Raw genomic sequence first — 13709 nt, forward strand, 5'->3', positions numbered from 1 at the left:
TCCCGTCTACCTCAGCAGATGATGCAGATTGGAACACAGCCAGGAGGAAAGAGAAGCATTGTTCTAATGTCACTAGCTCGGGGGGCAGGTGACCCTTGGCAAGTCTCCAGTTGTTCAGGGTGTCTGTGGAATGGGGTGACACTTAAGTGTCACGCGCTGGGTTGCAGGGTCGATGTGCCTTCCCATAGGGGCTGGAGTGGCTGCCTCCCTTCTTCTCTGTGCCTCTGAGAGAAAGCAGGGCCACAAAGCAGGGGACCCCGCCGCCCCCCTCCCCCGGGCCTGCCACAGCCGGCCTCCGTCCCAGGTGCTGAAGGGGTCCAGCGACAGCACCGGCCTCCTCGCGGGGCTGTGAGTCCAGAGCCTGAGCCCTCCCAGGCCTCCCTTTGTCATGGCCCTTTCTCTCTCCCTTGTGCAGCACAATGGCCTGGAAATGGCCACCTTCTCTGCCATTTCCTGTCTGGGGTGGCCTCCCAGGCAGCCCAGTCCCTCTGGGATCACCCTGGAGGTCTAGGGGTTTGCTCCAGGCCAATTGGGAGAAGTGACCCAGAGCCCCTGGAAGTCTGACTTCCGGGCAGAGTCCTCTCCTCCCCGGCACCGGGCACCTGGTGCGGCCAAACGGGGGCTGGGCCAGCTTCTGGGGCTGACGCCTGGGAGAGTGAGATGAGGCCACGCGCAGGCTCCCTGCAGCTGGGCTGCTCTCGGCAGGGCACTGGCTCCTGGACGTCCCCAAACAGCCACAGTCAACTTCCTGCGCCCCCGCCCTCTCCCCGCCAGCCCAGTCCTGGCTGAGGTTATCAGCCTGGGGCCGGGTCTAGGAGGAAGACCAACTGGGAAGGGGTTACCAGAGGTCTGACGTGACCCCTTGCCCCAAAGGCTGGGGCTTCCAGAGGTGGGCTCACTTCTCGGCTGTCCGACCCCCCTTGGACACTGGGGCCACTGTGCCCCAACCTTCCCGCCTCTCTGCCTCCTACCCCATGCCGCTCCTGTCACCTCCACGGGCAGGCAGGGGGCCTCACTGTGCCATGGGGACAGGGCACATGCTTCTCTCTTCTCCTTCCTCTCTTCTCCCCGTAGGTCCCACGCACGTTTGTCCGCAGTCCTCTCCTGCCTGGCACCGTCCCCCACTCGGAGCCACTGTCGCCTGCCCCTTACGTGCTCCACAGGCTGCCTTGTTTTTTTAATTCCTTCTTAACACATCCCTTCTGTTTCCTGCCACCTGAGCAGAAGTCCTCAGAGGCCAGGATCTGAGCCCAGGGCAGCAGGGAATGTTTGTCAAGGTGAACCAGGCGGGCTGGTACCAAGAAGGCCGGGCAGATGGCCACTGCGGTGACACCCCCTCCCCGCCAGGGGACCCTGGGGCAGTGGCAACAATAGCCACTCTGGTCTCCTGCCAATGAGGCCATATGTGATGGAACAGGAGTTGGCTGGCGAGGCGGCAGCCGGCGGGGTGAGACGGGAGAGGTGTGAGGTTTGGGTGGGGAGGGCCTCTCTTTTGGGGAGGACCCCCCAACTCTGCAGGGACCACCCCTCGGCCCCCTTTCCTCCATTTCCCGGGTAAGGTCCCGGGGTTGGGGGAGGGCAGAGCCAGCCTGACGTCTCTCTGACCCCGGGGCCCACACTTCCCCACTGCCCGGCGCCACCTGCATCACCTCCCTCGCGGGCGAAAAGGGGGCATCACCCACCTTGTTCCAAAGGGAGAGTCCCAAGGAGCCGCCACGCTGCAGCGAGGGGATCTCGGGGTGGCGTGGGCAGACAGACGTGGCTCCGGAGGGCATGAGAAATGGCATTCTTTATTCATAAATAAAAACATAAAATTACCAGAAATAGTTTACATGGCCAAAAAGTGACATCAAAAATAAAATCGAATGAAGCTGTCAAAAGCAAACCAAGCCAAACAGGAAACAACGAAGAGAAAAATAACTATATACATCTTCTTCCAAATGCCAGTCCATCCGGAGCTCGCCACTGCCGAGGGTTCCAGCTTTCCCAGCAGGCACAGCGCGAGGGCCACCTGCTGACAGGTGAGGAGACCAGGCCCACTGGCCCGGGCGGCGCAGCCTCCTGTCCTGGCAGCAGCGGGGGAGGACTCAGAGCCCACAGGGACACCCTTCTGCCGAAGCCACTCCTCCGACAGCCAGCCTGGCTCACACTGGGGCAACCCTCTCACCTAAGAGATGGTCCACGCTGGCACCAGTGACAAGAGGCTCCGTGAGTACCTCTCAGGGAGATGCCACCACTCCCAGCCCCATATGAGCTTGGTGCCCGTGGGGGCTGAGTGCGCCTGGCACCTAGAAGCTGCCCCGGAGGGTGCCCCCTGAGAGCCTGGTCATTCCAAGGCCCAGAGGCAGAGTCCCCTCCTGGGTGAGGTGGTGCTGAATGGCGCGTTCTCTTTGCACACAGCCGGAGCGTTTTCAGGCCAGGCATCCTTTGGGGAGCTGAGTGGGCAGGTGTGCCAGCCGGAACGCCCAGAGGGAAGGGCAGCGAGCCCACCGTGACCTGGGGCCCTCGCTGTTCTGAGCCTCCTTCCAGAGAGGCGGAGTCTGGCGTGGTCCAAGAACAGTGAAGATGCTTTTGGATGGGGAAGGGAAGAAAACCCACAGGAAGGTGAGGTCACTGGGAAACAGGACACTTGCATTCTGGAGCCACCTTGGACCACCCCAGGGCCTTGGGCTGGTGGCAGCCCAGGGAGGGCATTTGCCATGTGGGATGTTGGGCAGGGCCTGGGAAGACTTCCCAGGGAGGGCCTGGGGCGGGGCCACAGAGACGTGAAGAAGGCTGCACTCTCCTGTGGGTGGAGGTGCCATCACCCCACAGTGGTGCACAGGCTCCGTGTCCGAGTGTCCGCCGCTGGGCCTGGCACCCGCTTCTTCCCAGGCAAGGTCCTGCGGGCAGAGTGCTGGGCCCTGGGGAGGGGCAGCCAGCCCCTTTCTCTCTCTCTCCGTGGGGCAGTCTCATCGGGAGGAAGGACTCCAACAAGGCACGGGCCGGTGGGAATATGGGGCGAGAATGGGACATCTTTGACTTGGGGGTACTGCCTTCCACACAGGGAGGGGCTTCTGGCCTGTGGATTCCAGGTTTAAATCTAGCCTGTGACTAAGAGCCGTGGTTTGAAATTCCAGAAGCCCTCCTCTGTCATTTGCGGTCAGAAGGACTGGCACGGCTTAGCCCGGGGACCGGACGGCAGAGCCGACCACAGGGAAGGTGGCCCTGCCCTCAGCCCTCACGCAGGGAAGGGCTGGGGGCCCCGTGAGGGGTGGAGGGCAGGAAGGGAAGCGGCCCCCCACTGCCACCCGCAGGGACAGGGAGGCAGGACTGGGGACGGCCTCAGACTGTCGAGTTCCAGACTGTCCCCCGGCCCAGCAGGCAGGCGGGAGGCGCGGGATCCAGCAGGGCCGGCTGTCCTAGGAACAGCAGCTGCGGCTAGAGTCAAATATAGAACAGAGAACAGCCTGCTGGGTCTGGCTTGCCTCTGAGAAGACGGGAAAGGAAAAAGAAGAAGAAGAAGAAGAAAGAAAAAGAAAATTCCCTGAACCAAGCAACTCTAAAACTCTACCTTGTCTATGTTTCTCCCCCCACCTCCAGCTCTGCACGTCATCAGGAGGGAAACCCCGGCCCCCGCCCCCGGGGCATTGCCCGGGCCCCTGAGAAACATTGCTGCCGTCCGGATCCTTTACAGTCAGTGGTGCTGGGGTGTCGAGGGGAGGGAGGACAGCACGGTGGTGGCCCGGGGCTGTGCGTACTGCCGTGTGCACCTCTTCTTCTCCCTGCCCGGGGCTCTGGCCCACGGGCCCTTGGGGGACCCATTGTGACCTGTGAAGACCCAGAACTTGGCACTGAAGGTGGGGAGGGGGAGAGGTGGGCTGTGGAATCCGGCCACAGGCAAAGGAGGGAGATGCCCAGATCACACAGGCGCCACCTCGGTGCATACGGGTTATTCTGCATCCAAGTAAAGCCTTGATTTTGGGGAAGGAAATAACATTCCAGCGTAGCCACCGGCCAACTCCAAACCAGGTGGGGAACCCCCTGCCTCTAGCCCCAGCTGGAGGGATCCAGAGGCTCCCCTGGGACGACTGGAAAGCCACCCACCTGCATCACAGTGACCTCGACCCTCCCTTCCCAGAGCGCACCCCAGGGCCTCAGGGTCAATGGCTTTTGGAAGGTTGGGCACTGAGGTCAAAGGCCACCAGCTGTCCCTAGGCTGCTCAGTTCCGGTTATCAGGGACCAGCAGGCAGCGCTGGACCCCAGGGTCTGGCTGGTCCCCGCCCACTCCTGGCTCACATGACTTCGCTTCTCCCTCTGACCCCCTCTGGGTCTGGCCAGGTCTGCCCAGCTGTCCCCTCCTTCCTGTGGCTTGCTGAGGTCGGGACAGCTGCAGGGGTGCTGGGCCAGGTTCTCCAGAGCCCCTTCCAACCCTCTCTCTCTGAGGCCAGAGGAAAAGCAGCTCAGGTCCTGACGGGCCAGGCTCCAAGGCTTCTGGTCACAAATGGCTTCTTTCTATTCCCAAGGCATTCCGGTGTGTCCACGGGGAGAAGGGGGTTGGGATGAGAGGTGAAAGGGAGCCTCGTACTTGGTGTGGCCGCGTGGCCTTCAGGGCAGTGGCCACCTTCCTGGTGGGGGGGTATCTCTGACTGTTCTGAACAAAGACAGGTTTAGGGAGCCCTTAACCAAAGCACGGAGGTCCCCGGACCCATCCTTCAGGAAAGCCACAGGAGTCAGAGCCCGAGGTCTGGCAGGCTGCAGGGCTGGTGAGCGCTGGAACGTCAGACACGGGAGGGAAGGCCATCCTGCAACCCTGCCCAACACTCAGGGCCCTGGGCCTGTGCCCCAGGGGGTGGCTTCTATCAGAGGGGCTGCAGCCACTGAGCAGGGGCGCTGGGGAGGGGAGCCCCCCTCGAACGGGCTCAGCGCCTCCCAGGGCCGGGTCCCCAGGCCTCGCTCCCCCCGGCGGCCTCTCAGATCTCGGTGGCTATGATGTCCTCGTAGGGGATGTCAGCCCCTTCCAGGTCAATCTCCAGGGGCTCCCCGGCCCCGTCCCCGCGGGCCAGCTGCTGCAGCGCCTTCTCCAGCCGCTGGTTGCGCTGGTACATGGCCAGGTAGCTCTGCTGCAGCTGCTTCTGGTACTGGATCACCTTCTCCTTCTCCTCCTTCCACACCAGCCGCTCGTGCTGGAAGCCCGAGGACATCTGGTCGTGGCCTTGCCGCTCCTCCCGCAGCTCGGCCCGCAGCCGCTCCAGCTCCCGCTGCAGCGCGGGGATGTCCTCCGGGAAGGCGGCGGGCGCCGCCACCACCACGTCGCGGGACACGGCGGCCTGGGCGCGCAGCTCCAGCAGCTCCTGCTCCAGCAGGCTCACCTTCTCCCGCAGCAGCTCCGCCTCGTTCTTCTTGCGCTGCAGCTCGTTCTCGCACACCTCCAGCTCCAGCCCCTTGGTGCGCAGGGCGCCCTCCAGGTCCTGCGTCTTCTGCTCCAGGCTGTCCAGCTTGGCCCGCGTGTCCTTCAGCTGCGCCCTCAGGCCCAGGATCTCACCCGCCTTGGTGTTCACCTCCGTCTGGGACTCCTTCAGCTGCTGCTTCAGGAGGGAGATCTCGCCTGACTTCTGGCACACCTGCCAGGGACGGGGGATGGAGACAGAGCGCCAAGAGGTGAGTGTCCTCACCCAGGCACGGTGGGCTGGAGGACTGTGAAAGCCAAGCCCCTCTTTGAGGGTCTTTTCATGCTTGCGTCTGGCTTGGTCTGTCTACGTGCCTCCCTCACCCCCAATTCGGGCTCCAAATCTCGGTGTGTGCCCACTCACGGCACCAGCCGCAGTCTGTGCAGATCAGCGAGCGCTAGTTGCATCTGCCCACTGCTGGCGCTCTGTCCCCCACACTGAGCACCGATGGTATTGGCGTCTGTGCCAGCCAGATTTCTGCCATCCATGCTATGCCCAAACCCCCGACCTCACCCCTGCACACACCGGCCCTCCTCTCCCATCTCTGCGGGGGAACGGGGGAGGGGGCGAAGACTATGTCATGCACCCACTGCTGTGCCTGGGTGACCAGCACCTCACTGGCTCCGGGACAGAGCCCAGTGCCTAACTGCCCAGTGACGAGCCGGTGAGTTCTGCCCCAGCCCCTCCGTCACCAATTCTACTCCTGTTTCCCGCCAAAACTGGACCAAGAGCAACGATGAGAACCAAAGCCATTGGTCAGACCCTTGTGTCTCTGGGGTCTTGGCCATTTGGGGTCACAGACCAGGGCCAGTCTGGTTGGCTGTGTTTCAAGGCCCTACAGAAGGCGCTCCTGGAACAAGACTGGAAGCCACCTTGATATTCCTCACTTTCCCTCCCCCTCGCTCTCCAAGGAACACTGCCCCGTCCCAGAGAAGATTCAGCCCCACCCATGATGCTTGGCTGGGACCAAGTGTATCTTTCCAAGGCCAAGCCCATATTCACTTCACGATGGTACAGGTGTGGACTTGGCTTTGAATCCCAGCTCGACCACTTCCGACCCGGGTGATCCTGGATGTGTCAGCATGGTGGCAATGGGGCAAGGCGGTCACACCATTAGGAGCAAACCCTGGCTCTGATACCTAATATATATATCTCAGACCTTGGACTAGTCTCTTCACTAGCTGTTCCCATCATAACCTCTCTGTGCCTCAGTTTCCCTACCTGTACATTGAAGATTAGTAATAGTACCTACTTCACTGGGCTATTGTAGGGAATAGAGGAAAGAACTTAGGGCTTGGCACTTAATAAAACTCTCTACTTTATTCTTATATCATAAATAAGTTTGTAACAACATGTGTGTCATTGTAAATTATCATTATTTATCATTTTACTAGATAGCCTGACTGGAGGACCTGAGAACAAGGTCGCAGCCATGTCCAGCTCGGTTCCAGATTGACAGGCAAGGCCGGGCGCCTAATGCCAGCATGAACTATGCATCTCGGGCATGGCCGGGACCATGGCAGCTGTAGGGTCTGCGGTGACAATACTTAATAGTGGGTGGGGTCCCTTCCCTCGAAGGCAACTAACGAATTTTATGCTCTCTCGGGGCCTCAGACTTGTGCGGACTCAGGCTCTGCCCGTGCTGCATTGGCTCTGTGGGCAGATGAGGTGAGGCCGGGCCTGGGTTCTCTGGGTTCCGGCTTCCCAGCCAGTGACTGGGTTAGGAGATTCAAGTCTGGGAGCCACGAGGGTGTGGTGGGGAGAGTAGGAAGCTCAGAGCTAAGGGCTTCCCCAAAATGGTTTACAGGGAGCCCCTTCTCTGGGTCGTAGGCCGGCACTGCAGCCCCCGTGCGGTGGGTGTTAGCGCACTGTTGGCCGGCACCAGGAGGAGAGAGGGGGCTGTCGCCAAACCCCCCGACCGCCCAGCCCACGAGCGCGGCACGGACTCACCTCCCACTGGGTCTCCTCCAGCGCGGGCCCGAAGCTGGTCTTCTCCCGCTCGTAGGACCTGAGCTTGGTCTCCAGCAGGTCCTGCTCCTTCATGAGGCTCTCGAGCTCCTGCCGCAGCTGCCGCTTCTCCTGCTGCAGCTGCAGCACCTGCAGGTGCAGCACCTGCTGCGCGCGCTGGCTCTTCTGCGAGGCCTGCTTCGGCTTGCCGCACCTGGGCTCCGCGCCCTCCAGCTCGTCCCGGCAGCGCCACGGCCGCTCCTCGTAGGCCTGGCCGGCGGCGAGCTCCTTCTCCTCGAAGCTGCGCTGCAGCTTCTGGAGCGCGCCCTCCCTCGCCAGCAGCTTCTGCTCCAGCTCCTGGATGGTGCACTCGTCCGTGGAGATGGGGGAGCGGACGCACGCGGGGCCCTTGTCTGCCTTGCTCGCGTGGCCCAGCTTGCTCCCGCCGTCGGAGAAGGACAGGGCCTTCAGGCTCATCATGTTGCTGTCCTGGAGGACGATGCCCTGGGTGATGTTGTGGGCCGAGCCTCCGAAACGGCTGGTGGGCCCCACGGGGGTGACCAGCGGGTCCAGCTGGTAGCTGCTGCTGGTGCTGTGCGTGGGCAGGCTGGACATGGAGTTGCGGCCGGAGTCGGACAGCGCCCCGGAGCACAGGCCGGGCTTCAGCTCCTGCTCCCTGGGCTTGTCCGGAGGGGCGGGGTGCAGCTGGTGGCTGGCGCTCTCGGGGGACGAGTGCAGGGTGGTCCCTGACCGTGGCAGCACGGGCTTGAAGGCTGTGGGCCTCGCCACGCCCTTCTCGGAGCCCTGGGGAGGAAAAGGACCGGAGTGACCCTGAGTCTCCAGCGCGCCCATCCCACCTGTCCCTCCCCCTGGGTACAAGTGCCTGCCTCGGCCAGCCGACCTCACGGAGCCCAAGCGGCACCCTGCTTGGTCGGTACCCACGGCAGACGTCGCATGTTGCTCTGAAGCGGCCGAATTGTGGCGAATCTCTCTCAAGGAAGAGAAAATCCTGTCCCTGGGGGACGTCCCTAAATGATGACCTGGGCCCCTTGTTCTAGGAACTAGCAACCTGGCACCAGCTTGTCCCAGCCCCCCTGGGTCTCTGTGTGCTGTGGGTCAGGGCCTTAGGCTGGACAAGCTTGGTGTGCTAGTACAGGTGACCCTTTTTCACCTCCGCTGCCTCTTCCATTAGCCTGCAGAGGCAACACTGACCGTGGCCTCCTCACTGGGCTGCAGGGCTGGGAGGGTCACTTGGAATAACAGTTCTTTTTTAAAAGCCTGATTTTCATTGGTAGAGCGCCTTGCAGTTTACAAGCCTTTTAGTTTGAAAAGCTGAAAGCTCTATGCAAACACAGAGGGCTCTTTCCTAGTAGATCAAAGCGGTGGGTTCATCCCCCCAGGGCAGGGGCAGGGACTGAATAGGAAAGTCGTTTTCAGTGTCCACTGGCGGGACCCAGCGTGCTTGAGCTGGCACGAGGACTGGACTTCTGAGCACCCAGGACTCTTTTGCCCTCACCTGTGCTAAACAGATGATAGCAAAACCCCAGCCCTTATTCAGCCAAAGATGCTTCTGGGCCCGGCTTGAGCAAGGAGCTACTGCACTTCCAGACCCTCCCAGAGCTCCGCCTCCTTCCCGTGCCTGCGCAGATGCCACCACGCACCCCGCCTGCGCAGTCCGGTTATGCCCCTGCAGAGCTCAGAGAGGCTGCCCTTCCCCTCTGCACTTTGCGTAAGGGCTGACCTGAGACTTCTGGTTGAACGCCTTTGTCCAACCTTTGATCTCGGTGGTGTGGCCGAACGCTCCTGCCCTCGCCCTTCTGCTCGGTCCTCTGGGAGACTAAACGTTCAGGTCACCACTCCCCCTGTCCCTTATGTTGTCCACCCCCCCCCTATCATTCTCTCCTGCCTTTCTGCCCCACCCAGAGGCCCCGCTTACCACGTCTAGCTGATTGGAGAAGGGCAGGAGCTTGGGTGGGGTGGACGGGTCAAAGTCCACCCCGGCCTGGCCCCCGAGGTCCCCACTGGACAGCGCCGTGTAATCTGGGCGGTGGGAGCCCCGCGCCTTCTGGCTGACCTTGATGTAGAAGAAGTCTTCGCTCTTGCCCATTTTGGAGCTAGACTTGCCATGACCCGAGTCCTGGGAGAAGCCGAACTTCAGCAGCCCGTCGGAATAGCGATTGAGTTTCTTGAGGTGGGAGGACTTGCGCAGCTTGTACTGCGATGCCCGGCAGTGCTTGCTGTGGAAGCCGTGGCCGGAGATGAGGCTGCTGACGCTGCCCATGGTGACTCGGGGCCAAGGAAGGGCTGGGCTGGGCGGGCGCCTGGAGAGGCTGCGGCGGCGGGGCGCGGTCCTGGCTCCGCGAGGGGACTGCGGTCATAGCAAGAACCTCACGGAGCCTGGGAGAGCCATGGGCCTGGAAGGAGACACAGGACAGACGTCAGACTGGGATGGGAACAGTCACTGTACCGTCCTCGACGGTGATTAAGGGGTAATTATTCCGACCGCCTGACCTGGGCAGTAGAGAAACGCACACAGGAAGCCCAGCTCTGCCTCTACTCCTGGGCCCCCGGTTCATCCTTCCTTTGCCCACTAATTCAATAAACCTGCGAACCCGTTCGCGAGAGGCTCTGTTCTAAGCACTGCGGATCCAGCAGTGACAAACACAGTCACAGTCTCTGCACGCCTGGGACTTAGTTAGGTTGCACGTGGTGTGCACAGGCCATAAACAAACCAGTGTGTACCGCAGCGTGCGACGCATGTGCCCTGGGGGAACCAGAGCAGGGACAGGAGGACAGAATTCCGGGAGGTGGTTGTTTCATGCCAGGAGGCCTCGCTGGTAGAGTAGCATTTAAGAGACCTCAGGCTCACGTGGACATCTGGAGGAGAGAGATTACCAGAAGCAGCCGCAAGTACCAAAGCCCGGAGTCCCCAAGGCAGAGGGGGCTTGGGTGTGAGATCAGCACAGGGACCAGCCTGGCTGAAGAATCCTTAGCAAGGTGGGCGCTAGCAGGTGTGTGAGATGAGGAGCCTTGGAGGGCTGTGAGCAGCTGACACCCTGATCGGCCTGAGGCCAGGGAAGGTCAACCTGGCTGCTGGGTGGAGCGGCTGCGGAGGGGCCAGGTGGTGGTGGGCCAAGCGGTGGGCCGGGTGGGCGAGTGACGAACAGAGCTGGCCCACAGTAAAGCTGTGCAGCAAGTTTTAGATGTAATTTAAGGTGCAGCTGATAGGATTTGCTAAAGGATTGGATGTGGGGAGTGGGGGAGAGAGAGAGAGAGGCATCAAGGATGACTCCAGAGCTTTCATCCAAGCAACCAGAAGCAGAAAGTTGCCACGTTTATTGAGAAGCAAAAGACCACAGGAGGAGCTGGTTTAGGATGAGGAGGGGGTGGAGAACAGGTGTTCGGTGGAAGACGTTCCGCTGGCAAAGCCCGTTAGGCACCCCGGGAGTGACGGGGAGTAGGCGGTGGGCAGTGTGGGCAGCTGCGGAGATGCAGACTCGTGTGGCAAAGTTGCGAGTGTGCGGAAGTCGGCCGAGACCACATGGAATCGCCGCAGAGCGAGTGCGGGGACAAGAGGAGCGTGGGGACTGGTGCGTGGTGTGCTCCAGCGGCAGGAAGACAGTGTTTTAGAGCAGTGGTTCTCCAGTGGGGGTGGTCTGGAAATGCCTGGAGACAAGACATTTTTGATTGTTGTGACTGAGGGTCCTCCCGGCCCAGTCCAGTGGGTAGAGGCCAGCGACACTGCTAAACGTCCTACACTGAATGAGCAATGAAGAATCACGTGACCCAAATTGTCACTAGTTCCGAGATTGAGAAACCTGGTTTTGGAAGAGTGGAAAGAAAATATGAGGTTAGAACCTCAGTTCTGTCACTCACTCAGTGTGACTTTGAGCAAGTGACTTAATCGCTCTGTGCCTCAGTTTCCTCACTTGTAACTAACACGCCTGCCCTGTCACATGACTTCATTATGAAGAGGGAAGGAAGCGAGAGCTCAGATAGTACGCTGAAAACTCCCCAGAGCTGGTTATTGTTGGCGGATTTTCTCATCACTACTCCCCAGGAGAGATCTCCGAGATGTTCAGTTTGGTCGAGAGCACCGCAGGGTTGCACCCCCAGAACAGAGCCGGGCCTGGCCACAGGGCTCTCAGTGCCACTCCTTGCCCCATGACCCCCTGAGCTTGGAAGCAGGCAGAGACTGGGGTGCAAGATGTGACTCTCCCCTTCACTGGTGCAGAGCCTGGAGTCCCCTCTGGGCTCAGTGTCCAACTACAGCATGAGGGGCTGGATTCATTTCAGCTTTTTAATTTTCTTTGAGATCTCTTGAGAATTTAATGAGAGTGATAAACCCCCTCTTCAGGAAGACGCACCCATCTCCCTGCTCTGGGCAGACGACAGGGAGTCCCCTCTGGGCCACGGTTGCTTCTCAGAGCTCAGCTCCCTTGGCCTCAGCCTGCACCGCCTGCAGACAGCTCTTGCATTATCTAACTTTGCAGGGGCAAAGGTTTGTCTCCCCGATTATCTTTAAACCTCCTTGAAGGCAGAGATGGGGCTAAAGCGTCTGTGTAGCACAGAGTGCTGAGCACAGTGCTTAGAACATAATAGGTGCTCAACAAACATTTAAAATAAAATCAGCTCACAGGGAGGCGCAGGGACTACTGACCTGGCTCGTAGAAGGGAAGGTGAGGCCTGGGGGAGGGGGGGCTTAAACGGAAGTCTCAACACATGCAGATGACAAAGCCAAGTCTATACAACAAGAATCCAAATCTCATTTCCAACCAAACATTCGTCGCTGAGACTTTGAGTCAACTGGCCACCCAGGGGTAGGTACATTTACCTTCTTCCTCAACAAGTGGCCCAACGAGTGGCCCTGCTTAAAGTTTTGGACCAAGAAAAAGAGATAAAGGCAGAGTGTCCGTTTCCAAGGGTCTGATCGAGAGATATGATAGCTATGCACACTTCAATAAGACAAGTTTAAAAGGCAGCACTAACTTAACGGAAAATGCAAGACTCCCAGGACCTCGCTGAGTTAGGGCCAGTTGCCCTCTGCCCTCGGCATGTGTGTGGTTTTTAATTTTTCTTTCATATAGAAGGAGCTGAACGTTCTTACTCTCTCGTCTGCACCACCTCGCAGACGCCCTGGTGGAAGATGCTGTCTACGCTGTCGGGTCCCCTTGTTTCTGGCATTGTCCTATATGCTTTCCTCCTGCTTCTCTGTCTGCCTGGGGCTGAGACCCCACTCGTGCAGACCCTCTCTCCTTTGTGGGCAGCCGGGTAGCAGAGAGGCGCTAGGCGGGAAGTCAGGGAACCCGAGTTCTAACTCTGGTTCTGCCTCACTCCTGCTCTGGGACACTCATTTCACGTTCTGGGCCCCGCAGGCTGCTACCTGTGGCCGGCAGGGTTGGAGGTCCGCAAGAGGGAACCATTAGGTGTCAGTTATCAGACCCCGGACCCAGCGCGCACTCTACCTGCGTTATCACATTAGGCCCTCGGCAAAAGATCCCAGATTGAACGATTTGTTTTGTCATCTGGCATAAGATTCAACGTTTCAGCACCTCTATTTCCTTAAGTGTTAGATAAGCACAGTTGATACCAACTCGCAGCTATTGCCAGGGTTAAATGAAATCTCATGTATATTTAATAAAAATGCCTGAGCACAGCGAGGACAGTATGCGCTGCATGAATTGAAGCCAAAGCGCTTGTGAAATTCTAAAGTACTGTGGGAAGATTCTAGAACTAGGTCCTCCCATGTCTTGAAATGAAAAGAGCAGGTCCTGGCCAGGTACAGTGGCTCACAGCTGTAATCTCAGCACTTTGGGAGGCTGAGGCAGGAGGATTGCTTGAGCCCAGGAGTTTGAGACCAGCCTGGACAACATAGTGAGACCCTGTCTCTACAAAAAAGATTTAAAAATTATCTGGCCATAGTGGCACATGCCTATAGTCCCAGCTACTCAGTAGCCCAGGAGTTGGAGACTGCAGTGAGCTGTGATTGTGCCACTGTACTCCAGCCTGGGTGACAGAGAGAGTTTGTCTCTTAAAAGAAAAAGAGAAACAAACAGAAAAAAAACAGCAGGTGCTTTAGGAAAAACTCCCCTCCCCCCCAATCTCCTGGTGGCACCAGACTTGCCTCTCTGCCTCCAGGAGGGCAGCTGGGGCTTGCAGAGCCCAGAGGGCCATCCCCAGGCATCTGCTGGCTGGGGCTGGGGGCCCCTGGCTGCACCAGACTGGTGGGCGGCCAGCCAGCTCCCCAGCAGAGCTCCCTCTGGGGCTGAATGGGGCACGTGTCCAGGGCTAATTGATCCCCCTTTTATGGCGACTCCCTGACTCCCCCTCTG

General features: G+C 59.7%; 1 protein-coding gene across 3 annotated transcripts; it reads right to left on the reverse strand.

The window, feature by feature from the left end:
* Positions 1 to 4922: 4922 nt before the first annotated feature.
* LZTS1 (leucine zipper, putative tumor suppressor 1) lies at positions 4923 to 9700 on the reverse strand. 3 transcript variants are annotated; one of them, XM_012662984.1, is made up of 4 exons: positions 9314 to 9658; positions 7381 to 8181; positions 5353 to 5604; positions 4954 to 5166 (listed from the first exon to the last, which is right to left on the reverse strand). In XM_012662984.1, the coding sequence occupies exons 1-4, from the start codon at positions 9656 to 9658 to the stop codon at positions 4954 to 4956; spliced, it is 1611 nt and encodes a 536-aa protein (XP_012518438.1). The 3 variants fall into 3 exon arrangements, with proteins under 3 accessions (XP_012518436.1, XP_012518438.1, XP_012518439.1); XM_012662985.1 differs by having other exon boundaries at positions 4954 to 5160; positions 5225 to 5604; XM_012662982.1 differs by having other exon boundaries at positions 4923 to 5604; positions 9314 to 9700.
* Between the last annotated feature and the right edge of the window lie 4009 nt (positions 9701 to 13709).

Source organism: Propithecus coquereli, unplaced genomic scaffold (assembly GCF_000956105.1).
Source record: "Propithecus coquereli isolate 6110/MARCELLA unplaced genomic scaffold, Pcoq_1.0 Scaffold79, whole genome shotgun sequence".
Lineage (NCBI taxonomy): Eukaryota > Metazoa > Chordata > Mammalia > Primates > Indriidae > Propithecus > Propithecus coquereli.

Bases quoted from the DNA above. Each gene is read 5' to 3' on its own strand.
- LZTS1 (XM_012662982.1), bottom strand. From the start codon at position 9,658: ATGGGCAGCGTCAGCAGCCTCATCTCCGGCCACGGCTTCCACAGCAAG. The intron at 8,182-9,313 runs GTAAGCGGGGCC...TTTCCTCCCCAG, and splicing joins TCTCCAATCAGCTAGACGTG to GGCTCCGAGAAGGGCGTGGC. The intron at 5,605-7,380 runs GTGAGTCCGTGC...CGTCCCTGGCAG, and splicing joins TGGAGGAGACCCAGTGGGAG to GTGTGCCAGAAGTCAGGCGA.